Genomic DNA, 26,289 nt, shown 5'->3' on the forward strand with positions numbered 1-26,289 from the left:
GTGTGCTGTATCTAGTGCCAGTGTGTGTGTACACATACCTTCGATCCTATCAAATTAATTTTTCATTAAAGAATATTGAGAGATATTGACCCCCGGTATTGACCGCGCGGTTGAGGAAAAAAACAACTTTTGTAATTTTATTTCCGATTGTAAGACATAACTATAAGGATAAACTCTATCAGGATGATATAACTAGTTTATTATCATTACATGTTTTTACATTTTATTTCCACCTTGAAGCCTCGGAGGGGGGGGGGGTGATTTCCCACTGCCTCCCCTATCTTAGTTAGGGATGCACCCCCTTCCCCGTGGTCTTTGCATATTCATGTGATGTACTACAATTTACATGCCTATAACGTTGGATTTTCTCTAACATTTTATCCCGGGATTTTATCCGCTGGGACCGGGACTGGAAGATCTATGAGTGTTTTATTTTATGAGTTTTCATGACCATCACATCAACAACAAACGAAATTAAAAGAATCACTAATAACTGAATAATATTTACTTGCAATAATTATCTCGTTTCCACCCCCCCCCCCCCCTCGCCGAAGTTAACCCCCCCCCCCCCCTTCTTCGATCTCATGAAAAGACTGGTAAATACCCCTTCTGTTTAACATGACTACGAAAGGCACGTAGCTGCCGACAATCATTTCCATGATTTCTGTACCACAGTCTAAATTGCGGAAGTAATCTGCTGACTACCGCATCGACACAGCTTCAGTGGGCGTTGAAAGCTACACCGTTTACAAGGTGAAATGTTATTTCTCTGTTGTTGAATTGCTTTATAAATATTCGATACGATATCCTGTTGTATTTTGCAGTTATTTACGATGAAATATTTTTCACTGTGTGTGTTTTGAACGAGTAGAATGATATTAGAAGTGCAGGTACGTACTTCCTCATTACACAAAAAATAGTACGTGGGACTGCAATATAGAGTCTGCTATGAAACAGATCAATTTAAACAATTTTGTTGGAGGTCTAAATGTTTATTTACTTGTTATACCTAGTTATTTTGGCGGTAGTAGACCGATTCGTCATATTGGTCGCCTGTAAACATACGACTAGCCTACGAGAGTAGAGACTAGACAGTAGACTAGTGCCTAGTGGACTGATCTTTCTTCATGTTCTTGTCTGATGATGTGATGATCGTCCGTCTTTTTCATCACGATATGCACGGAAGTAACTTAGGCCTAGATTCTAGTCTTTATAAGGCTCTGTGTCAAAGTTTGTAAACAAAGATGGATTTCCCTAGGGTTGGGATGGCTGTTGCAAAAGGAACTCTTTTCAAATATTGAATGATCACATCCTTTTTATTCTGTTTTTCTTCTAGTTCTGTAGGTTTTGTGCATTTAAATAAATCATTTTTAACTCATTTTTCTGTTATTTCATAATCATTGATTTCTTCAATTAATTCTTCTTCATCTTTTTATTTCTTCCTAGCTCTTCTAAATAAAAGAAAAGGTTAAGAGAAAATTTGGAACTGACCCAAGATGTGGAGGTCTCAAGTAGGAAGCAATGTGAATGTTGCACAGGAAGAGGATGACGATTGGGAAACCGATCCAGATTTTGTGGTGAGTGATGCCTGGTCTGTTGACTACTGACTTGTTTCCTTCATCTAAACACTACCATCTCTATCTCTCTCTTGTTTCAGTTCCTCCGCTGTTTGGAGATCGGCAGGTATCACTGCAAAAGTTTAGTCAGTGAGTCTGGTTCCCATATGGAACTTTACACAGAGATGCCAAGTTCAAAGACCAGCTATGCGTGAGATTTTATGTGAATCTGAGTGAGATCACAGACATTGTGTACAATGTATATGGGGATAGGCTGTGATAGTTGCGTGAGACAGAGATTTGAGGGGATGAACAAGAGTCCAAAATGCTTGAGTCTCACGCATAATGCATGAGACTTGGTAGCTATGCTTTACACTGATGGAAATATGTCAAGGAATTATGAAGTATAAACATTATTTTGTGATGTTGCAGACGAGCAGCTCCTCGGTATGTTGTGTGGTAACTTCCTCAAAATGCCATTTTCAAAAAATAAATGTGTATTGTTACATGTACCTGTGCAGGTGAATATTTCACATCCCTTCTAATGTAAGTGGAAAGTAATTTGTATTCATCAAGTTCAATTCAAAAATTGAAATTTATGGAATTTGTATTCCAGACATATGGAGAAGTTGCTTGCATAAGATGTCACAAATGAAAAACTTGGACAAAATAATACTCTTCTTCTTTGAAGTATTTTCATCAATCCTTCACTAACATTTTTCTCTAAATTTCAATTATATTATCTTCAGGATGGACTACCACAATAGAGTAATTATATTTCTGGGTGTAAAATGATGAAAATATGATTGTAGTACGCAGGCCTGTAGTACGTGAAAGTATTTAGAGAAATGATTAGGATTATGGTAATAAAAGCAATAAAAGGGATAACAACAGGGTTCCAACAGTCATGGAAAATCCTGGAAAATTTTTGGTCATAGAAAGTCAGGGAATTTTGAAAATTTGTGAAAAGTCATGGAGTTGCATTATTACTTCTTGGCTATGGCAGCTTTCCAGTCTGTTACATGTCTCATACTCTGCTATTATAATTGGTGCTCATGATTTCCACTTTTCCCAGTTTTGTGACATCCCAATTCTACGTTACTCCTGGGATGTCACGTTAAGTCTTGGAAAGCAGCAATTTAGTCATGGAAAAGTCTTGGGATTCTGTTTTCAAATTTCTGTGGGAACCCTGAATAATGGTAGTTTGGTATGATGGTGCAGATGAATAATGATTATAGTAGGCATATGTATAATTATAATTAAGTAATGTTTGTTCTAATATTTTTTTTGCAGGTGTTTCTGCATTTATTGTAAAGTCAAAATAGATTTACAGTGCAAAAACACAATTGTAGTATGACATAAAAAGTACATTGCAACGTGACAAATTTATAAGTGTCATAACAAAAGTTAGACATTTAAGGATAAGACAAAGTAGTGAAAAAAAATGCAGTGGCAAACTATATAAGCAAAATAAATGCTTTAGTAAAAGCAGCCAATAATTATTTGTATGATAAATTATGATAATAATGATCAATATAAATACATTGTCCTTTTTGTAGAATGATGTGAGTGAAAAGGAACAGAGATGGGGATCTAAATCAGTTGAAGGATCAGGAAGGCAAGGGTCTCTCAAGTAAGTACTGTTTCCTTTTCTTCTTATTCTTCTATTCTGTTTTCTTTGTCTTCACTTCATTGTTTTTTCTCCTTCCTTTTCTATAAATTTCTTCTTTTCTGTATCATTTCCTTCCTCTTCTTTGTTTTCTCTCCTCTTTTTTCCTATATCTCCCACTCCATTCCCTTTCATTTCATCATCTATTTTTTGTTGTAATAATCACTCTTCTTAAAAAAAATATATTTTCTCCACGTTTCTCTGTATTAGCCTGCTGAAATTCAGAAAAAAATAAAATGAATGCTTTTTAATGTAATGTATTAATCTTTTTATGTATATTTGAATACATTCAAATTTAAATTTCACATCAGTATCAATGAGCTGAGAGAAAATGTGAAGCAAGATGATGCCAAGATAAAGGAAAAGGAACTGGCCACTGCTCCCAAAGCTTCGTACGGATATGGAGGGAAGTTTGGCGTTCAACAGGACAGGATGGATAAGGTATGGGACTGAGGGTAAAATTTGCTATGAAATATAAACCTTGAGAATTGCATAAAGCTTGTTATAAAGCCATACAATCTTTATGAAAGACTGAAAAAGGGCCCTGGGAACGATTTTGAAGAGGGGGATGCTGGTTGGGGAATCTAAAAGAAAATGACAAGCACAAAAAAAAATTGTTGTGACTCAAAAAATAAAGGTCATCTTGGCCATTAAAAGCATAACATTTCTATACTTGTTATTTCTGACATCACACTGGCTATTTCGTATTTGCAATTAATCTTTATATTTATGATTAATTATATGAAAATAATTTCTATTACAATTCTTCTTTTATGTAACACTAACTCCATTGTAGTAATTAATGCCACCAACGCTGCCGCCATCATCATTGTCATCACCATCATCATCATAACTACCACCATCATCGTCACCATCAGTTTCATCGATACCACTGTCAACAGTATCATCACCATCATCATTATCATTAATACCACCACCAACGTCATCACGATCATTTTCATTGATACTACTGTCAACAGCATCGTCAACATCATCATCATTAATACAACATCATCATCATCATTAATACACCCCCATTATCATCACCATTCACAATAATTATCATCAACACCATTATCATCATCACTACCTTCAACTTCATCATCACCATCATCATCATCAATAACATCATCACCAACACCACTGTCATTACCATCATCATTATCAATACCAACACCACTATCATCATCATCACCATCAATAATTCATTATCAATACTACCACCATCATTGTCATCTTCATGTTGTGTGATATTCCAGATCTCCAATTCTTCCCATTATCATTTCATATCTACAAATTATTTTTGCAGTCTGCCCTTGGCCACGACCATCAGGAATCGCTCCAGAAGCACGCATCCCAGGCCGACTACGCCAAGGGGTTTGGAGGAAAGTATGGAGTGCAGAAAGAGAGAGTGGATAAATCAGCTGTCGGGTTCGACTACGAGGGAAAGACGGATAAACATGCTTCACAAAAAGGTATTTTGAAATTTACTTTCAGATATTTCATCATTTCAATGTATCTTCCCCCTTAGTTTACACTATTGCAGTTTCTGCTTAAAATCCTATTAAAACTTCGCTCTTTAATCCATAGAATTACACAATTTTAAAATTTCAAGATTAGTTTGCATTTGCTACTGAAATTGACAAAGTTTTATTGTCCCTTTTCTGCTTATTTTCATACTTTGAAGAAAAAAAAATGAATATGGGTTTGATATGAATCAAATGAATATGAATAGCAAAATTTTAATACCAAATTTTGATAATATTAGCTGAAAAAAAGCAGGTTGTCAATTTCCCTGGAAATCTAAGTACCATTTTTTTCCGCCCAGGTGGGAGAAACTGGGAAAAAATTGTTATTTGAATACTAATAGCTGAAAAAAAACAGGGTTTTAATTTTCCCCGGAAATTTAAGTACCATTTTTTCCGCCCAGGTGGGAGAAACTGGGGAAAAATTGAGGGGAATCCAACCCAAATGAAACCTTGTTTTTATAAGAAAAAGAAAAATCATACAAGTTGATAGGTGAAAGTTTGAACAACATTGGACAAATAACAAGAAAGTTATGAATTTTTTAAAGTTGTAAATATTGGTAATCACTATACCCATGAAGACTTCAAATTGGCTGCTTATGTGATGTCATAGTGATGTAAGGCAAGGACTACTCTTCCATGTACTCCAATACATATTATGGCTAAAATGTCATTTTTCCAAAAAGTTTTATTTCAAATTATATCTTTCTTTCATGAGGACATTAAACAATATACTACCTGGGTTATATTTAGATCACTGCCCCAGGGGAATGGGTACTTATGAGAAAACCACAAATCCCTGATAATAAAGTACATGGCCTATGGGAAAGTTGTCCTTGCCCCTTGTCATAATTTACTTACCCAGTTGCCAATTTGAAATCTACATGGTATTAGTGATCTCAATTTTAAAGCAGCTATAACTTTCTTATTGCTTGTCCGATTTCTTTCAAACTTTCACCATTCTGTTTAATTCATTTTTCTCCTTCCCAACACAACATTCTATGGCCAAGGCTGGATTCCCCTTTAATGTTGGGATGGAGATGTACAGGGAAATGCTAGAACATGCTTGAGAAACACCTGGGTTATTGTTTTAGCGATGCATTAAAAAGGTTACTAAAAGGACCGAAATATGATGAATATCCCATAGGCTCAGGTGTATAAAACTTGCCGTTCAATATGAGACCATATTCAATAGTCCATTGCGCATGTGCGATTATGCGAAATATGCAATGCATACAATAAGAATGCAATGCGATATGCACCATAGAGCACAATGATTATTATTCATGCCACAATAAACTCCATGGAAATCACATTTCTATGATGATCTTATGATGTGAAGCCATATTAATTGTGGTATTAAAGCGATATTAGTTTCTCAATCAAAATTTTCCCTCTTTTGTGTGGGGGATGTGGAAAGATGATAATAATTATATTGGATGGCTTTATTTCATGGAATATCAGAAATATTCCACTCACTAGGGCCAATATTCCACTCATCTATGATTCCTGGAAAATTTGCCCTTAACTCTTGGAATATTTCTGGTATCCCATTCAGAGCAATCCAATATCATATTTATTGAAGAGAGAAGTACATTTTGCAGTTTTTCACTCATTTCCAACAACATCCCATTTTCCTCCAAAATTATTGAGCAGTATTCACCACCAATTTTCAATTTCAGGCAGAAAAAGAGGCCTGGATAAAACATTCAATCATTACTAATATTGAAATGTTAAATGATGGGGTAATTCACATTGCTGGCCCTTCACTAAAGCTTCAGTCAGGGTTTGAGAACAAGTGTTCATTGTGGTACATTTACATTATAAGATGGCATTATGGTCAATGAAACCAGGAAGCTGAAACGTTCACATGAAACATACATGGTGTACTGTGATACAGGTCTCATGAGGAAGTTTGGCTTGTTTGCATTCATTATCAATGCTTTGATAGCCAAGTGACTATGTACTCAGTGAACTACACATATTATCCTACCAAGAGTTTCCCTTGCAAATGTTTGGAAACACATTTTTTTTTCATTAAAGTAGAAATAAACTCTTTAAAGAGTCAAGTAAAATCAAAGAAAAAATTACTTTACTTTGATACCAGATCATCATTGTATAATATGCATTTTTTTCCAAATATTGTAGTTTTTGTGATTATTTTGAAAATGAAAAATATATAGAATTAACAACATTTCTTGATAAAAAATCTTTAGAAATCTTTAGAAATAGTAAACACTTATGAATGAAATTTCAGGTACTGATAGAGAATAAATTAAAGGAATAATCCCTGAAATTTTCAGCAAATGTTTTAACTCCAAAAATAAAGCAATTTCAGATAACATGAAATAGGGGTTTTTTAATTTTGAAAATACAGGTAGAAATGCATGATTGTTGCACTCACAGTTTCAACAAAGAAATTATTCTGTTTTGTGAAAAAAAAATTGTAAGAAAATAAATTAGGCAACAATAGTCAAAACTGACTAGTTTGCCTTTTCAAAATTACAACAACAACATGAAATATTCATTCATTAGGGTTGACCTTCAAAAATGCCATTTGCATGAATTATTTTATTACCATCCTTTGTCAAATTGAAGAAGGACATGATCATATTATTTTCAAAGAAATGTAAATAGAAATTGTGCTTTCTTCTATTTTAAAAATGATTGTGCATAATTAGCATCATATGATTCTCATTAATATGCTCTGCTCCATATTTTGACGTAATTAAGCACTGCAAGTTAAGAAATATGATGAACAGCAAAAAAGGTGATTTTCATATACCGGTATATTTCAAATTTCATATGTCACACATATTTGCAGTTGCGACTCTGATTCTCTTTTAGTTCGATGTGGTGTCCCTCAAGGTTCCATTTTAGGCCCACTTTTTTTTTTACTCTACATTAACGACATTATTAGAACCTCCTCTATTTTATCCTTCGTATTATTTGCCGACGACACCAATATATTTTATTCTCAGACTCATAGAGACCTTAATTCATTAAACAATATCGTTAATCGTGAAATAGACAAAGTGTCAAACTGGTTCAAAGCCAACAAACTCTCCCTTAATACAAAAAAGACACATTTTATGTATTTCAGACACCATTCCCATAACATTAACACACCGATTCACATTAACATTGACGGCACCCCCCCTTGAACAGAAAAACCAATCTAAATTTTTAGGTATAATTATGGATGAATTTTTGACTTGGAATCAACACATTCACCATGTTACGATGTCCGTTTCCAAAAGTATTGGAATAATTTCTAAGTTAAAATTCACTCTTCCTGACAAAACTTTATTCTTATACAATTCATTAGTCCTCCCTTATATAACATATTGTAATATCGTTTGGGCAAATTGTGGTTCTTTTAAACTAAACTCCATCTTTAAACTACAAAAAAGAGCAATCCGTATGTGCACAGGGTCACATTACTTGGCTCATTCTGACCCATTGTTTCATAAACTTAAAACCTTAAAAATCTTTGATATCAATACGATTCAAGTAGCTATCTTTATGTTCAAATACTTTAATAATCAACTTCCTCCGTCCTTTAATAATATGTTTAGGTTTAACAGGTCTGTTCATTCCTACCCAACCCGCACATCAGGAAACCTTCATCTCACCAACCCTAAGTTATTAATAACTCATAAATCAATTCGACATTATGGTCCCGATATTTGGAACAACTTTCCAAACAACGTTAAGTCATGTTCAACAATATACTCATTTAAAGCCACTATTAAAAGAAAAACCATTGAATCATATGCATCCCCCTCTTCAAGTTAATTATTCAACTGCCCTTTACTGCACCTGCATTGCACCCACTTGATCAATGAAAGAAATTTATGTACCATTTTACGAGGCCGCCATCATTTTCAAGCTTAACCGCTCACGATGGCGGTCTCCTGCATTCGTTTAAACTGTTATTTTATTTTCATTGAATATTGCTACTTTTTTATATTAATTTTTCATTGCTTTGTTATGACTATTTCTTAACTTGTTTTGTAAAACTTAATTGTATCACCTAGATGAAATGTTGAATATTTATGCTGAGTGCAGAAATAAATTCAAATCAATCAATCAATATTTACAACTTACTGTTCGATTAGCTTTAACATTGTAATGTTGGGGATTTTTCAGAACCTTTTGTTTAAGTTTCTAGGGCTCTTTTTATTTTGGAGGGTAAATGCCCCCCCCCCCATGTTATTTTTTAATCTTGAAAAGACGTATACATACATGGACAGTAGTAGCCTTATAGCAAGATTCCTACTGAAGAAAAACATTGCACAAAGTGTTGACAGGTTGCCTAATGTAGACTGTACCTGTATTCGTATGGATTGAATTACTTACAGTTAAAGTAGTAGTTTCCTATTGCTTCAGTCTGCTCACATTAAAGAGGAAGTAATGTGAAATAAAATGAAAAGCTGATATACTTGCGTACATGTACCTTATCATCCATTTGAGTTTCACATGTTTTTTTTATAGAATGTCATTGAAACTAGCGGTAGCATCAGGGAAAAAAATTACATAGAGCAAGGGGCGATTTAGCCCCCCAAAATGCTCAATAGACCCTGGGAAAATTTGTTAAAGCTTATCTAATGTTGCAGGTTAAGGCATTGTGAAAAGTAGCCTATCCCCCAAAAAATTAATAAAAAATAGAATCAAATAAATAAATAAATGAAAAGATAAATAAATAAAAATATATGAATGAATAAATAAATGATATAAAAATAATGATAAATAAATTGAAATAATAGAATAAATAATACTGATATAAATAATACTTTGGCTAGGTGGCTTACACTGTACAGTGTACTTGCAAATTTCCTCACCAAAATACTGATTTTCAGCTTTCGAAATACTGAAATATTCTTGTTCAAGTTGGCAGTTCTGGTGTGTACTAATCAGCTCCAGATATGAAACTTTTCACTTCTTAAACTTAGTCTAGTTTTAGAATCTATTTACTGAAGTCTTTATTGCCCGATCGTGCCTCACAAGTGAGCGTGCCACCTAGAGAACCTGTACTTCAAGAAATATCAGGGTACAAGTTCTCATGGAGTACATCTTCTCTTTGCCCACTCACTCTGCTCGGTATATAGTTGGTCAATAAAGAGTTCAGTAAATTAAGTCTAGAACAAGACTAGCCACTTCTATTTTATCATTAAACTGTTTCTTATGAGTTGATTATATTACTCCGTTGTTGATTAATATTTTTGTATTCTTTATCTTTTTTTGTGACAGATTATGCGACAGGTTTTGGAGGAAAGTTTGGAGTACAGAAAAGCATGGATAAGGTAATTGACCCAACTCATTGGCATATCTAGTGGGACAAGCAGGGCTCCACTTTCGGCAAGCAAAAAGCATCTTTCTCTCACCTCTTGTGAACTCTTTTACCTTTGCTCCAGGGAATAACTTTCCTGGTATTTCTCTACATTTTCGTTACACTACGTCTTCTTGTGTCGCAAATTTTTACATACGGCTGTAAAGAACTTTTCTCTTATGACTAAGAATGCTGATCAAATTTGAAGAGCGAATTATTCCCTGCACACTCATGCCTATTTGCTATTTGTAGGTTAACTAATTTTGATTGAACAAATGCCACTTGCCTTTGTAATTTACATGAATAATTAAGTTATTTTGTACCGGTAGTCAATTTCACCCTCTTTGATATCTTTACATCTAAAGCCCCAACTCTCTGACTACTGAAGCCTGTGTTGACTTTTTTAAAAACTTTTTTAATACTTACAATACAGTACTGTGTTAGGCATGTGTGCCTTTTAAAAGAGGAAGGAATTAAAACTGGGAAGTCATTGTGGGAATGTACAATGTAGGCTGACAGTGTATGTCAGCACAGAGGTCTTGCTTGGCTCTACCTCGATACAAAGAAAATTTTTATGAAGTGCTATACTGATATATTGCCCAATTTTCCTTGATTTTAAGAGTGGTAGAGTCCTGGAAATCTTCAGATACAGTCCCAGAAATTCCAGCCAATTTTTATTTTATTTTTTGTTTTTTTTTCTTAGAAAATGTAATAATTATGTGTTTCAGGTTTGTCTTGTATGTTCTAAGCTCGTATATTCTGACCTCATACATATAAGTTTCCTACATCTTATTAAGTGAATAAGGACTTAATCTAAAAACAAACTGAGTATTTCTATCTTTAAGACCTTATTCTCTCTCCTCTCAGAGTGCCGTTGGATGGGATTACCAAGCCAGTTTAGCACAGCACAACTCACAAAAAGGTATGTTTACACTACCAACCATGGGAACATTTCATGAAGCTGATCCTCAGTGATTTTCACTGACATCTGTTATAAGCTACAGAAATCCTTGCATCTGATTGGCTCAGAGCAAATATGTTAGTGTAAATCACTAACAGGAAGCTTCATGAAACACACCCCATATATGCATACCAGAATGAGCTATATATAGATTATAGATGAAATCTTGGCATGGGCTGATGGTAAATTAAGTCTCCAACCACTTTGTCTTCTTCCTTTATAGATTTGTACCAGTTGGATCACTTTAGTATTAAAACTTGTGATTGAAATTTGCAATCAATTGCACATCTGTCTCTTGCAACAACTGCATAGATACATTTAGTGATAACAAGTACGTAGTCGACCTTTGGTGTTTGGGCGAAATATAAATAAATACGGTACTAAAATAAACGTAAGAGTTATCAATTGTGTGATTTGGACCATGTTTGAAAACTTAGATAAGGTGTCAGAGCTATAGAAGGCAATCAAACTTAGTGACACCAAGTTTGGTGTTGGTGCTGAGCTGATATTTACAGCACTGTAACACCAAGCATGAAATTTCGCTCCAGGAGCAGCATCAGGCAGATCATGTTTTGGGCTATCAATGATGTGATTTGGATTATTTGTGTAAATGTGGAGCGTTGTGACCCAGTGGATTAGTCTCCGGACATTGAAACAGAGGGTCGTGGGTTCAAATCCCAGCCATGGCGTGGTTTCCTTCAGCAAGTACTTTATCCACATTGTGCTGCACTCAACCGAGGTGAGGTGAATAGGTACATGTACCTGACAGGAATTCCTTGAAATGCGTGTGCGCTGTAATCTGAGTAATTACGGCTGCCAAGCCACAGCCGGGGTAATAATATCCAAGTCGTTTGGAAGCACATACAGACAATATTCATTATGTGATATGCACTATACAAACACTGTATTTTATTTTTATTATTATTATCATTACTAATTCACATTAGGTGATAGGCTATCTGAATCATGCTTCAACACCAAACCCAAATTTACCCTATCTGCATTGTGTTTGATAAAACACCAAGCCAACACCAAACATGAAACCCCACGGGAGCCTTTTATCAACACTTTTGTCTAACAAGTTGCCGGATCTGACAAATTCCTAATATTTTGATTGACAGGGAAGCACTGTTATTATGGGAACTTTTGGATAAAATACGACTTGTCAGATAAAACATCTGACAAGTCCTTGCATGGAATGCTCCCCAGATATTATTTTTTAGAATGAATGATAGGGTAGCACACCCTTGCATGATTGCATTGCATCCATTATCATTTTGCATCCGTTATTTTTGCATGACGGTTACAGATTATGCGACGGGTTTCGGTGGCAAGCACGGTGTCCAGAAGGATCGTCAGGACGCTTCTGCTGTCGGGTTTGACTATGAAGGAAAGACGGAGAAACATGCCTCACAGAAAGGTTTGTTGAATGTAGAATGGCATGCATTATTACACACAAGAATGCAGGGATATCCGCTGCAAGAGATTTTTGCATCGTCATAGATACCTTTATCACGGCATCTGTGCCGAAAGACGCGCACCTTTATCACAGCATTCGTGATGAAGGACATAGCATAGACTTTTCTCAAGATGCCTTGTCAAAGCTCCCAATAGCTAGGTAGGAGCCCATGTAGTACAAAGCTGGAAAGGCTGGAAAGAGTTGCTCATTGATCTAGCTAGACAGTCTGTTTTTGCCCAAAGGCTCATCAAATATAAAACAGCAAGTCACTACAGGTAAAGGTTCAACTCCATTCAACCTTGCAAAGGTATTCAGAAAGGAAAAAAAAGTGAAGTACCCCCCCAAAAAAATTGAGTGATGGTATGGAATTGAGTTGATGGAATATAGTATTTTTAAGATTCAATAATATAAACATATAACCGATATAACCATAGCCCAGTGTTTCCACTTTGAAGGAGATTCAAAAAATGAAGAAGATTCCAGGGTATTCCAATTACAATCAAACAACAATTAAACGTTGCAACATTTATTATTCATGTCATATTTAAAGAATTGTTTACCTTGATACGTGGCTCAAAATTTTTGGCTTGCACTCCGTGCTTCAATTTTGCAATTTTTTCCCCTCATTTTAAAGATGTTTTTAAAAATGTTAAATTCCTTGATTTTGGTCACTTGGACCAAATTTGGGCTCGCTAAATTATTTCCTGATTTTTGTTAAAAATCAAACTTGAAAATTCCAGGAAATGTCTATGAATATCGGGAAATTTGTTATATAAAGTGAAAATATCAATTGCTAATCCCAATGAGAGATTTAGATTTGTTGAAAATCTATTTGCATACATTTCTAGTTTGATTGCAATTCTTTTTTGTAACAGGCCTGTGGTTATACCAAAAAGAACAGAAAAATATTAGGGCAAAATACTTTTCGCTTGAAGCACTTATTAGGTTGTTAGATTGTAAATTTTACCCATTTATACATGTACAGTGAATCATATATTAGCTTAGTTCTATCACGCCACATGTTTTTTTTTATTTTCTTTCAATTACTTCAAACTTCAGAAACTAGTAATCTTAAGATTTTTCATTAAGAAATACATTCTTTTAATGATGTGTATGTATGTGTGGCTGTATTTTGTTAACAGATTACGCCAGCGGGTTTGGCGGGAAATACGGCGTGCAGAAGGACCGCCAAGATTCATCGGCGCTCGGGTTTGACTACGAAGGCAAGACAGAGAAACACGCATCTCAAACGGACATGAGCAAAGGGTTCGGAGGAAAGTTCGGTGTTGATAAGAATGCGCAGGACGCATCGGCAGGCGGTTTCGACGATATGCAGGGTGTTTCATCGTCGTATACAAGAACAAGACCCCAGCCACCAGGTTAGATTCAATTCAATTCTTTATTCATTCAAATTCAAATAGGTTAAAAAAACATATGTACAATGCAAACAAATTAGAAATGCATGAAATAATACAGAGTAAATATTTTATAAGTATACAAAATATTGCCTTGATTAGATATTATAATTGAATGATTGAATCAGTCAGGGAAACTCCCGCTTTCCGAGATCGTTTGAAACGTCCCTTTTTCGAGATAGTTGCGTTCACCGAAGCATGAATCACCACTGAAAACCTTCGCCCTGTATAGTCTTTCTCGGCTGTTTTCAGACCCTTATGTATGTGTGCGAACACTCGGTAAGAGCGGTGAAAATGTGTACGCGTGTATACAACCATAGAGCTGTTAGCTCTATACAACCGTGCATTCTTCGGGACATTGTTATATTTAGAACATGTGCCTCTCTCTCCCCCTCTCTCTCTCTTTCTCTTATTTATTGTCAAGCATTCAATTTGATTTTCGTTCATCACTTACCCTTAATCCTGACGTTAAATGTACCGTAATAAGACCATATTTTTGGATCCACCGTCATATCCGTAATATCCAACTTTCATGTTGATTCCACCTCAGCATTCAGCTTATGATCTGATGCACAATCCATAATCAATTCATTATAATATTATTTCCACTACCAGTGCCGGCGGAAATCATGGAAATTATTACGTCGATATGCAATTTCAAAACATGCCGAATACAGGTCTGTCCTAAAACAATCATTGGCTGGTTGACGAAGCCAACAAATTGGAAGAAAGTATACTGTATTCACCTTCAAAACATACATACTGCAAAGTATTGGGGCTACCGGTCACCAAATCAAGTGCATTATAAAAGTCTGCCTGTCAGCTCGATCCATGTCCAAACTTCCCTCAAACGTCCAGCCCAGATGAGAATATCAATTATCATGATGTCATTATAATCATGACCATTCTCCATTCGACATGATCCATGCTAGCAGTGAACAGGTGTGAGATCAATGGTTTAGATTATGAACATTATCGAGAACTGCATATCCAATTTCCATAGCACTAAACCGCCGGAGAGCTGGTTAGAGCATGGACCTAGGTCCATGGTTAGAGCTAGAGGTTATTACCATAGGAACGAATATATTTTCCAAGTCTTTCTTATCATATATTACGTAATGCCGTACCCAAAATAACTTTCAGCATGATCATGGAATGTCCATGGTAGTACCATAGCTCTATGCACACTTTGTACAATTTGTACACACACACACACCACGCGTTCGGCTACAACATGCAACGGAGTATCGCGGCACAAAGGCTGAACGCAGAGACTAACCTCCTCTTACGAGAACTTTTGCTTGCATTTTTTCAGCATAAATGTGTCTTCTTTCTTCAATAGCGTCTAAGCACCACGGTGGCGAATTCTATTTTTTGGAATATAGATGAGAAATTTAGTTTTCTTTAACATATTTGAAAATAAAAATCCGCCACCGTGGTGCTTTTTTTATATGAATTTTTTAGTGAGGGTATGTCAAAAAACCCCATTCACTTTGTACAGGAAAGCTATTCGGTGAGATCCGAAAAGATTGCGTCATGCGACCACAAATCCCTGTTAATCGAGATTCTGTCGCTCTCGCAAAAGCGGGAGTTTCCTTGACTGTGAATAGGACAGCCGAAACACAAAACTCTTATATAATTATGTTCTGAGAAGGTATCTTGTTCAAAGTACTTCGATATCATTTTTTCTTTGGCATGTGTTTCCACTTGAAGAAGTAGGAGGTATTTTTTGTTGTGATTGCAGAGTTTTTACCGAGGTTTTTTACCTGACTGCTATTAAGAAAGCACCAATGCCATTAAGAAAGCAACCGGGGGACCGACGGCTTAAGGTCCTCTCCGAGGGACCTGGTAACCAATGGGCAGTGGCGCGCCACTTGGGAATCGAACCGGGTCATGGAAAACATGAATTCAGTGAATGAATCGAGATCTTCATGAAGTTATGATCCTTCAAGAATTACATTAAAATCCATTGCATTTTTTTTATTAGTGCTCCCTCTATTTTTCACGTCCCCACCCCATACCTCTCCCCAATTGCTGACCATCATGTAATGGGTATTATCAGAAGTCAAAACAATCGATTTAAAGCTTGTAAATCAGTTGTTATTATTAAAGTGAAATTGTGAATTGATTCTAGCATGGCAATACCAATGCAAAAGGATTTACTGTTGAGGTTTTAAATATTTAATCAATTTTAAGATTGATTTCAATAAGAACTTTCGATTGAATTTGATTTGATTACAGCTAAAGGAGGCGCTGGAAGTCTGAGGAATAAGTTTGAACAGATGGCCCAAGCAGGTGAAGAGGTAAGTAATCTTTATTTACAGTGAAGGGCAGATAAAAAAATTTACAATTACATGCAATGATATACATGTAAATGGTTATTACTGTATAAAGAAATTTACATGACATAGGATATATATATATTTTTTTTGTAAACGATTCATAATACACTATTAACGATAGTTTGTATAATGTAACCCCCCCTTCTAAAGGAGGTAGAACAAATTAGATAAAACACTTTTGTCCGGAGGGGGGGGTAGATGACTTTTATTTTTTAATATACAGGTTGATGTGGTTCCATGATTTTTGCTCTTATGACATTTGATCCTTAAACCTATATAAAACCCTATTGCAACCCTAACCTGAAATAAACCGCTGATTAATTGTCTCAGAGGCAAATGTTGTATCGCCATTCAAGTGAACATTTGTCACTTAATAGTTATGTATGTATTTATATACCATTGATATTATTATTTTTAATTTTAATTGTTCTCTTTCTGTTTACAGGAGAGCAAAAGAAAAGCAGAGGAGGAGAGACAGAGAAGACAAGCTAGGGAACAGAAAGAACGAGAAGAAAATAAGAGAAAGGAAGAGGTATGTAAAACCTAATTGTTCTTCGTTATTATACTTGCTTGCTGGTTTTAGAATTATTCCATAGATATAGGAAAACCTTTACCCCCACACAAACTGATTTGGTCATGTTGCTCTTTATCTCTGTATAGTGGGCCATATTTCTCATGAATTCTGTAATCTGATTGGTTGATTGTTTGCGAGTCAAACCTGTGTTTACCTATAAATATATAATTTATATATATCAATATGTAATACAAGCCTGTATTACCTGTTGGGTGTTTAGCTTTTGTTGTTTTCAATGTTTTCATTGTCACTCGCATGCCCATTGCTGATTTCAACAACGAAATATGAGGCCATATTACGTGTGTATTCAAGCATTGCGCTGCGCACTACTATTTGCAGATCGCTTTCAATGGCAAAATGGGGTGCACAAGTAAGATTAAGACTGGATGATAAAACATATGGGAATTAATAAAGTAGATTTACTGATGACTTGATTGATTGTTTGATATAAAGGAGAGACAGAGAGCATTAGCAGAGCAGCACAGAGCGCTTCCAGATGAGCCTGAGCCGGAACCAGCCACATCACCGCGTCATGAAGCACCTCCAGCAGAGGATGAATGGGAGACGCAGGCAGAACAAGAACAACCCCCACAGCTTCCCCCACCCAGGCAGCTTCCAACGTTACCAGGGCGACAGGCCCAACCGCTCCCTGCCACACCCGACGAACCGAACGTCTATGAGGACGCGGGAGACGTGGGGGCGAATTTCAACGAGCCAGAGGACACGTACGCGGATGCGGATGCAACGGCGACGTACGATCAACCTCCAGATGATATGGGTCAACAGACTTACGAAGAAGTTGGTGAGTGCTCCAATCTAGGGAACATTTATTATCATCTACATCAACATCACTATCATGTTCATCATAATTATCATCATCGTCATCATCATCATCAACATCATCATCATCACCACCACATCATCAGCCATCATCATCATCATCATCACCACCACCATCATCATCACCACCATCATCATCATCATCATCATCACCACCATCATCATTATCATCATCATCATTATCACCCTTATCGCAGGCCTGCCAACTACTCCTTTTAAAAGGAGTTACTCCTTTTTAAAAGGAGTTACTCCTTTTTTGGAAATTTTTGATATCCATTATATCATAGGGAAAGAAAATTCTCCTTTTTTTTGTCCATATATTATGTACAGTCATCTATGGGAAATATGCTGTGACTCCTATTTTGTAAATGAATCACTCCTATTTTGTATGTTTACAGGTTGGTAGGCCTGTTATCGCCATCACCATCATCACCACCATCATCACAGCCATCATCATCATCATCATCACACCATCATCATCATCACCACCATCATCATCATCACCATCATCATCATCATCATCACCACCATCATCATTATCATCATCATCATTATCACCACCATCATCATCACAGCCATCATCACCATCATCACCACCATCATCACAGCCATCATCATCATCACCACCATCATCATCACAGCCATCATCATCATCATCATCACCACCATCATCATTATCATCATCGTCATCATCAACATCATTATCATCATCAACATCAACATCATCACATCATCATCGTCGTCAGCATTACCACCCTTATCGCCATCACCATCATCACCACCATCATCACAGCCATCATCATCATCACCACCATCATTATCATCATCATCATTATCAGCACCATCATCACCATCATCATCATCATCATCATCATTAGTCTATCTCACAAAGTGTTCCTTCTCTCACCCACAGACCACGCCCCTGTTGCCGATGACTCCACCTACGAGGACCTTCCACCGCAGGGTGAACCTGTTGAAGATACTACCTATGAATCTGTACCGGAGGGACAAGATGGACTCAGAGCCAAGGCTCTCTATGACTACCAAGCTAGTAAGTTAATCCGTTGCCGGGGGGAACCTGGTGGTGCCTGTGTTAAACCTATGGGAATGATAGAAACTAGTACGGAATGGTTTAATATAATTATGTTCACTTAGTCTAAATGCAGTTGTGTGTGTGTTTTTGATTTAGTTTTTACAGCTGTGTATCAGTCAAACAAGATTATTTATGTCTGGGACCGTCCTTTAACGTCACCATACGAAGGAAGTGACCAGTGTCCCGTAACACAAAGGTTAGCGATTGATCATACGCTTGATTTTCACGATTGATTGTACAGTGTAGTCCATAGATCATTTGTGGAAAAATGTTCTATAATCATTGCTAAGTTTTGCGTTCCGGGCCCCTGGTCTCGATCCTCTGCATCAATTTGTAACTTCCCCACATAGCTTAAATATAGAGTTCTTCCTTGTTTTAAACAAAAGGGAACAAGTGGCATGCTGACCAAAATTGAGTTTTGAAGGTCCGCATTCTCAAAAGAGATTACAATAATTGTTCATTGGTACAAAACCATGGACTATGCAGATATTTGTATACATAATTATTTGTTTTCATCGCAAACACTTTGAAAAGATGCACACTTTTGGCAAAGGGTGTATTAAAGAAAGTGTGATAAGTACTTTAAGAAATCTCCATGATCAATGGTTTTGTACAATTGAAACCTATATTGAGTAAACCAGCCATATTGAAGAATTATTCCTTACTTTGACAAAAGGGAGTGAGTAATATACTGACTAATATTTGGTTTTTAATTCATTAATTTTTACATATAGCCTTCTTCCTTATGTAATATGGCTTGCTAAGCATCATGCTTTAAATATGCATGATTGATGTCTAAGTAAATGATAGGCATATTTTGGCTGTTTTACAGAATAGATAATTTTATTACTTGTAAAATCTGTCTGAATTGTGAGTTTTACGTTGACAGCTCAGTCTTTCTTGTTGACCTTTCAATAATAATTTTTTGTTATCCATTGTCTTTCTTAACAGCTGATGAAGATGAATTGACCTTTGACCCCAATGAAATAATTACGCAAATAGAGAAGGTAAGTACATTTCTAGACCTGTATAATTTTTGGGTCAGAATGGTATTCCACATTTCAAAATGGGGATAAGATTCTTAAGACCAGTGCACATTATGCGATCCAACACGACACAAATTTTTGATGAATCGCATATTGCATTATATATGAAAGTATCAAGACATAAAATTTGAAGTTCAGCCTAATGTTAGGAAAAATACAATCATTATTTTACTTTGCGACAAGCCCTTTGGGCAGAGTAATGTCCAAATCAGGTTCAAGTTGCAGCCGAGTTTGATATCATTACGATTTGGAATTGAATTTTCTTTTCCTACAAGGAGGTCATGTGCGCTTGTAGGATTTTGCTTTTCGTTTTCCATATTTTTCCTCCCTTTTCATAGCTTCCGAGAAAAAGTCTTTTTTTTTTTTCATATTTTTGCTATTAAAATTCCGAGGCGTTGTACAACACAAATAGCAAATATTCTTATTCGTTGAATAGAGCATCTTTCTTTCACCTCATGCGAAATTTCGCACCATCGCACTCATGCCTATTCACTGTATATTATCATTTTATCTCTATTCCTCTGCAGATTGATGAGGGGTGGTGGAAGGGTGTATGCCGGGGGAAGACTGGACTCTTCCCAGCAAACTACGTAGAAATGTTGTAAATCACCAGAGATTCTATATTATCTGCTTCATCTACGGAACAGCCATTTTGTATGCAGCCATGATCGTAGCAGCCATGCGACAGTTCCAATGCACAGGTGACAATTCGACCAGTTGTCCGACAGCCCAAGTACCCTAGGCTATGCCTCGGGCATTTAAATACTGTTCTAAAGGTACCTCGGGGGTTTAATTCCTATTAATGTCCTCCATGGTGTTTATTATTTGTATATTAGAGCATACTTGAGGAGACTAATTAGCATTAGACACTGAGATTGACATTAAGCATACCATGTAATTGGGTATGTGCTTTCAAATGGGTTAGAATTTTACATAGGATATTGTATGCAGTCACTGTTGCAACGAGAATCAAAGAACATTGCACGAGCGAAATGCAGTTTCGCTAAGAAAAAATCACACAACATTCCACCTAGATTAAAGGATAGTGAGATTTTTATTGATATATTGGTCATTTTAGATAAAGACCCTGCATGTGCATGTATGATCGAGGATTGTGTGTGCTTTAGTTGGTTCTTTTTCTTATCCTCTCTCTTTCCCTCCTCGTCTTCATTTCACTTTTTCAATCAACGCTGTTCTCAGTTTGTTACTTCATCTCATATTTGATTCTTTCATAACTCTCTCTTTTACTCTTTGTGTCTCTTTGTCTTTTTTCAGTTCTTTGATTTTTTACATGTACCTCACCCCACACCTCCCTCTATACTCCTTTTATCTCTCTCTCTCTCTCTCTCACCCCTTTGTTTCCTCTTTCATTTTCTCTCTTTCACACACATTCACCATCCTTGCATTGTGGAGAATCCCTTTTGTATTACTCAACATTATTTAGCCTAGTTAATTGTCAAAGTGTCTTATTCTTAATTTGGTATTGCTTGCTCCATGTATTTCAATCCAATAACAAACAGGATGAGATGTAATTTTAATTATCATGCATCATTATAAAATTATGATAATGAAAATAATTATATTGAAAATATAGTAATTAATCTTGCTTAGCAGTCTCTAAGTGCTCTACAATGATGCGTCATAATGTACATGTCTACCAGAGGGATGAGATTTAGTACATTTTGTAGCATAAAGTTTGTAATTATGATTATGTATGAAAGAGAATTACATAATGTATTTTTGACCTATTTCTTAATTTGAAAATGTGTACTACATGTGCATGTGTTTCAGCCACATACATGTAATTCAAAGGGATGAGATGAAATACATTTCATATCATTAAGTATGTGTAACATAGAGAATTGTGTAATATACATTGTATCACAGACTGATTTTGAACTGATACGATCCTGTGTATGATGCTTAATTGATGCTTGAATGAACATATTGTTTTATAGCTCTTAGGAAAATGTATTAATATATATATACACGATATTATTTGTATTATCAAGTCTTTTCATACAATGGAAATAAAGTCACATGTATTTACAGGGCGGACATCTAAACATCTGTTGAATATTAAATTGCAAATGATGATATTTTGCTTTCTGCTAGTACTATAATGCATTTTTAAGTCCATTTCACAGCAGTCAAAATGTTGCAGAAGTCAAAAAGCAGTCTTGAGACTTTTCTTATATTAGATGCTTGTTTATGTTTTCACCCATACATCATGTAGCTATGTGTTTTATAGCTCCATGCATACATTTATGGCGAAAAATGGTTATTAGTCAGTTTTACATTGAGCTACATGTTAAGTGATAGGGTAAAAATGGCAAAATGTTAATGTATCAAGCTGTTTTTTTCAACCACCCGTATTTGTAGTAGGGTCAACACATTTCTTTCACTCATGAAATATAACCGTGATCTTTCATACATGTATCTGTCCAATTCATGCCTTGTTTTTACCAGTCCTGGGGCCGGTGTCATAAACACTTTAGAAATAACTTACAACTAATGCCATCCAACTACCATGGAAACCTTGTCTGTGATTGGCCGCTGAGCCCTGTTACCATGAATACGATGATGGTAAAGTTGTAATTGTAAGTCCTTTGTGACAATAGCCCCTGGTACTATACTGTACATGTAAGACTACTTCAGGTATCTGTGTATGTAATACTGTACAAAGTTGCTTTCCAAACTAGACTACTAAATCTATGGCTTTCAACATTGACCTGGCATTGCTCCTGGGATATTCTCTCAAGTATTTACTTGCCAGCCTACATTTACACCCTTTTATGTGATACCTTCCTCAAATGGTTTGGAGTAATTTTGGCGCTTTTTGTACCGGTAGCTAAAAAGGAGAAAATGCCAAAGACAGGTTTTATATTCCAGAGTGATACCAAACATATTATGGTGGTGTTAACAGATGTAGCTACTTCTGTTTTATATTGGGTCTTTTTTGTTTTTAGTACTTTGTCACTTCTGCTTATTAGTCTCTGTACGCTGTGAACAGTGTGTATATTTGTGTCTCAGATGAATTTGTTTAATCAATTGAATTGGAGCAGAACTTTGTTCTTGTCCATAAGATGAATTAATCAATTACTCTAAAGCCTGTGGCTAACATTATTTCAACCGTCAAAATTATGTTGAGAAAAAGTCAGAAAAAAAATCAAGTGAGATTACCCATTAAATGTTCATGTACTGTACATGTATAAAATGTTATATAATACAATACAGTATTTGCCATTTTCTTGTAGTAAAAATTAGTGTATCCATACAGGTGTGTACAGTTATCATTTTTAACATGGATTTTGTATTAGTGTCGAGATTTCTGATCATGTTTCGTGATCGTTACCACTACATGTATAAAACTTTAATATGAGCTATGGAATTGAGTCATTCTGTCTCGTACATGTATCATTTTATGTTTGTACACCTCGGATTAAAAGAGATGCCTTTTCATTTTTTGCAAAAAGAAAGATGCATTTTTTAATATTCTGTTCATCTCTTGTGCTACATTCATCAATAGGGAGTCTTCGCTCGGCCTTCAACATTTATCATCATCACGACCATTGTCATCAGTATCACCATCATCACCATCATCATCACCACCATCATTATCACCAATGTCCATCATCATCATTGCTTTTATCTACATGTATGCCTGGCATAAAAAAGAACAAAAAACACCTTGGAGATTCAATCTGATTTTACTAAATAAGTCTTTGTTTTTTCAATCATATATCACGATTTTCTTATTGAGTTGCAACTTCATATGAATACTTCCAACAACCAAATCTCATACGGCACTTACTGTAAACATCTGCACAATGTCTCTAAACACTTAAGCCCGAATTCACAAAGGTGGTTTTGATAACCCACGGTTGAGTCCATGGTTTACGCAGATTTCCTGTATAAATTACGCTTAATTTAGTGCGTATCGGGTGCCTGTATGAAAAATGTCCAATCCTGATGCGCGCTTTTGTCACAGTGCGCCAAATTGATGCCTGTTGTCATGGTTATCAACGCTATTTTATTCATGGGTCCACTGTTTTATTCATGAGTCCACTCTTCAAACAGTGCACTCATGAATAAAACAGCGTATCTAACCATGGTAACAGGCGTCAATTTGGCGCACTGTGACAAAAGAACGCATCAGGATTGGACATTTTTCATACACGCACCCGATACGCGCTAAATTAAGCGTAATTTATACATGAAATCTGCATAAACCATGGACTCAACCGTGGGTTTTCAGAACCACCTTTGTGAATTCGAGACTTAATGCATAACCAGGGTTCCCAGCCCATCAGGGAAAAAAAAAAAAAACATGCAAAACTGGGAACGTGTTTAAGTAATTATCAGGGAATTTTGTAAACTTCATCACAGAAAAATCAGGGAAGTTTGTTTTCTTGAACAGCTGGGAACCGTGACCATACAATGGCTTGCTAGGTTTTGCGGAACTAGGCAGAACTAAGTTGGCAGGTATGAATGACCCTACAAGGGTAATGTAGTATGAACCAGGTCATTGCAAAAAAAATCAATTCACTTCAGAGGCATATGTTCATATGAATATGACTATCAACAGAATTATTCATCCCTTTGTAAATTGAATTTTTGTTTATCCACATGAATATCATATGCCCCCCCCCCCCTGAAACCCTTTATAAATTGTCTTTTCATAGTAACTGGAAGAATGCATTATGTACATGTACTGTATGGAATGGAAACGTACATTACAAAAAATACATGAGAATTGGATGGAATCTTTTGCGGAAAAATCATCTAAAGCTCATAATAGTCATCAAAATCAGTCATAATCACAATCATCAGCATAATAATAATTATGTAATAAATTTTGAAATAATCTATTCTGAAGCACATTATCATTTTTTTATAATAAACTGTATATATAGTATTTCCCATTTCTTCCCTCTTAGGAAAGAAAACCAGTTCACAGTGGTATACGCTTTGAATTAAAAAAATTTTGAAGCTAGAACCAGTCAGCCTGCTAAATACTGGGAATGACACACACATATATATATATATATATATATATATATATATATATATATGTATATATATACACACAATATAAAAATGCAGAGTTAAAAAAACACATACGGTGGAGAATATTTCAGGTTTGAGATAGAAGCAATACCAAGTACTTTCAAGAGACTTCCTGAAATTGACATGCAAAAACATAAACAAAAAATAGGTTGATTTTAAAGAAACAAGATCTTATGTCACTTTCTATGTAGTGGATGTACTTTTCTAGCAAATTGAGAGTTCTGGCTTTCTGCTACTAAACACGGCATGCTCCGTTAAAATGCGTAGAAGTAACATTTGCTTGAACTTAAAAAATCTGAAGATAGCTTACATAAACAAGCACAAGTGGGACAAACAGAGCTGCCAACCTGAAAAAGAAAATTTCAGTATTTTTAAAGCTGAAAATCAGTATTTTGATGATGACATCAGTATTTTCAATGAAATACCATACGACAACACATAAAACGGAAACTTTAGAAATCAGTATTTTGCATGAAACCATCAGTATTCTTATTTTCAGTACTAAATACTGAAAATCAGTACTACTTGGCAGCTCTGGACAAAGCATTATTACTGCTGTGAAAAAGACCCAAAACAAGACTGGAATGACGTGCTTATTTTGTCTCAGCAATAATCCATACCTTCTCCTGGAATCATCTGGCACATATTTCTTAATTAAACAGTGCATACACATCAAGGGAAATCATTTTCAGGGGGTACTCTCCACAAACTACCCTGTAAATTGCAACATTGAAGACATTACACTGCGGGGCCATTAATTCCATTTCATTCCAACCTTTTTTGTACAGCCGTCCCCCATTTTACTTGAGTCTTACCCCACTTCATAAACTGACCAAGTCATGGCCATTTGAGAACATTATAGACTGTCACAAGAACAAGAAACCAAAGACAAAATTTCATGAAGGTCCCACACATAGGGGGTCGATGAGCTTGAAGGAAGACCTTTTTTGGGGGTCAAATTTTTGGGAGGACGAATTTGCCCCCCCCCCTGTGAAAAATCCTAGGTGCGCCACTGTAGTGAATGGGTACTTTCTGGGCTATATTTTTATTTTCCTGGGCTCTCTTGATCATTTCGGGGAAAAATTCACCTCAAGCCCTTGTCCAATTTAAATCCCTGATAGGAGTGGGCTATAAATGGGTGATTTTTGGTTTTAATGTGGGAACAGTTTTTTTGTGTTCCTTTTACCTTATCTCAACATGAAATGACAATAATTTTTGTCTCTGGTCTGAGAAAACAGTGTGCCGGGCCAAAATCCAAAATGGCCGCCAAAACCCCCCAAAATCACAGTTTTGGCCACAACTTCTTTATTTGGTGGTCTTTTTCTCTGGTTTTGGTGTCTATTCATATGTTTTAGGGGGCAGGCAATTTGTTTTTCCTATAATTAGCACTTTTAAACCATTATTTG

The 26,289-nt window shown here is 35.8% G+C and overlaps 1 protein-coding gene across 3 annotated transcripts; it reads left to right on the forward strand.

Moving 5' to 3' along the window:
* Positions 1 to 646: 646 nt before the first annotated feature.
* LOC121405722 (src substrate cortactin-like) lies at positions 647 to 23,273 on the forward strand. 3 transcript variants are annotated; one of them, XM_041596662.1, is made up of 15 exons: positions 647 to 753; positions 1,447 to 1,577; positions 3,116 to 3,189; positions 3,537 to 3,666; positions 4,535 to 4,700; positions 10,005 to 10,057; positions 10,951 to 11,005; positions 12,354 to 12,464; positions 13,646 to 13,882; positions 16,160 to 16,221; positions 16,706 to 16,792; positions 17,288 to 17,636; positions 18,588 to 18,725; positions 19,719 to 19,774; positions 20,341 to 23,273. In XM_041596662.1, exons 2-15 carry the CDS (start codon positions 1,497 to 1,499, stop codon positions 20,416 to 20,418), a joined length of 1,677 nt encoding a protein of 558 aa, XP_041452596.1. In that variant the 5' UTR covers positions 647 to 753; positions 1,447 to 1,496; the 3' UTR covers positions 20,419 to 23,273. The 3 variants fall into 3 exon arrangements, with proteins under 3 accessions (XP_041452596.1, XP_041452598.1, XP_041452597.1); XM_041596663.1 differs by lacking the exon at positions 647 to 753 and adding an exon at positions 873 to 890; XM_041596664.1 differs by lacking the exon at positions 12,354 to 12,464.
* The last annotated feature ends 3,016 nt before the right edge of the window (positions 23,274 to 26,289 follow it).

The sequence above is a fragment of the Lytechinus variegatus genome, chromosome 19 (genome assembly GCF_018143015.1).
Source record: "Lytechinus variegatus isolate NC3 chromosome 19, Lvar_3.0, whole genome shotgun sequence".
NCBI classification, from domain to species: domain Eukaryota; kingdom Metazoa; phylum Echinodermata; class Echinoidea; order Temnopleuroida; family Toxopneustidae; genus Lytechinus; species Lytechinus variegatus.

Excerpts from the sequence above, each read along its gene's own strand:
- LOC121405722 (XM_041596662.1), top strand. The coding sequence starts at position 1,497 with ATGTGGAGGTCTCAAGTAGGAAGCAATGTGAATGTTGCACAGGAAGAG. Across the intron at positions 3,667-4,534 it reads AACAGGACAGGATGGATAAG|TCTGCCCTTGGCCACGACCA; the intron begins GTATGGGACTGA and ends TTATTTTTGCAG. Across the intron at positions 18,726-19,718 it reads TCTCTATGACTACCAAGCTA|CTGATGAAGATGAATTGACC; the intron begins GTAAGTTAATCC and ends CTTTCTTAACAG.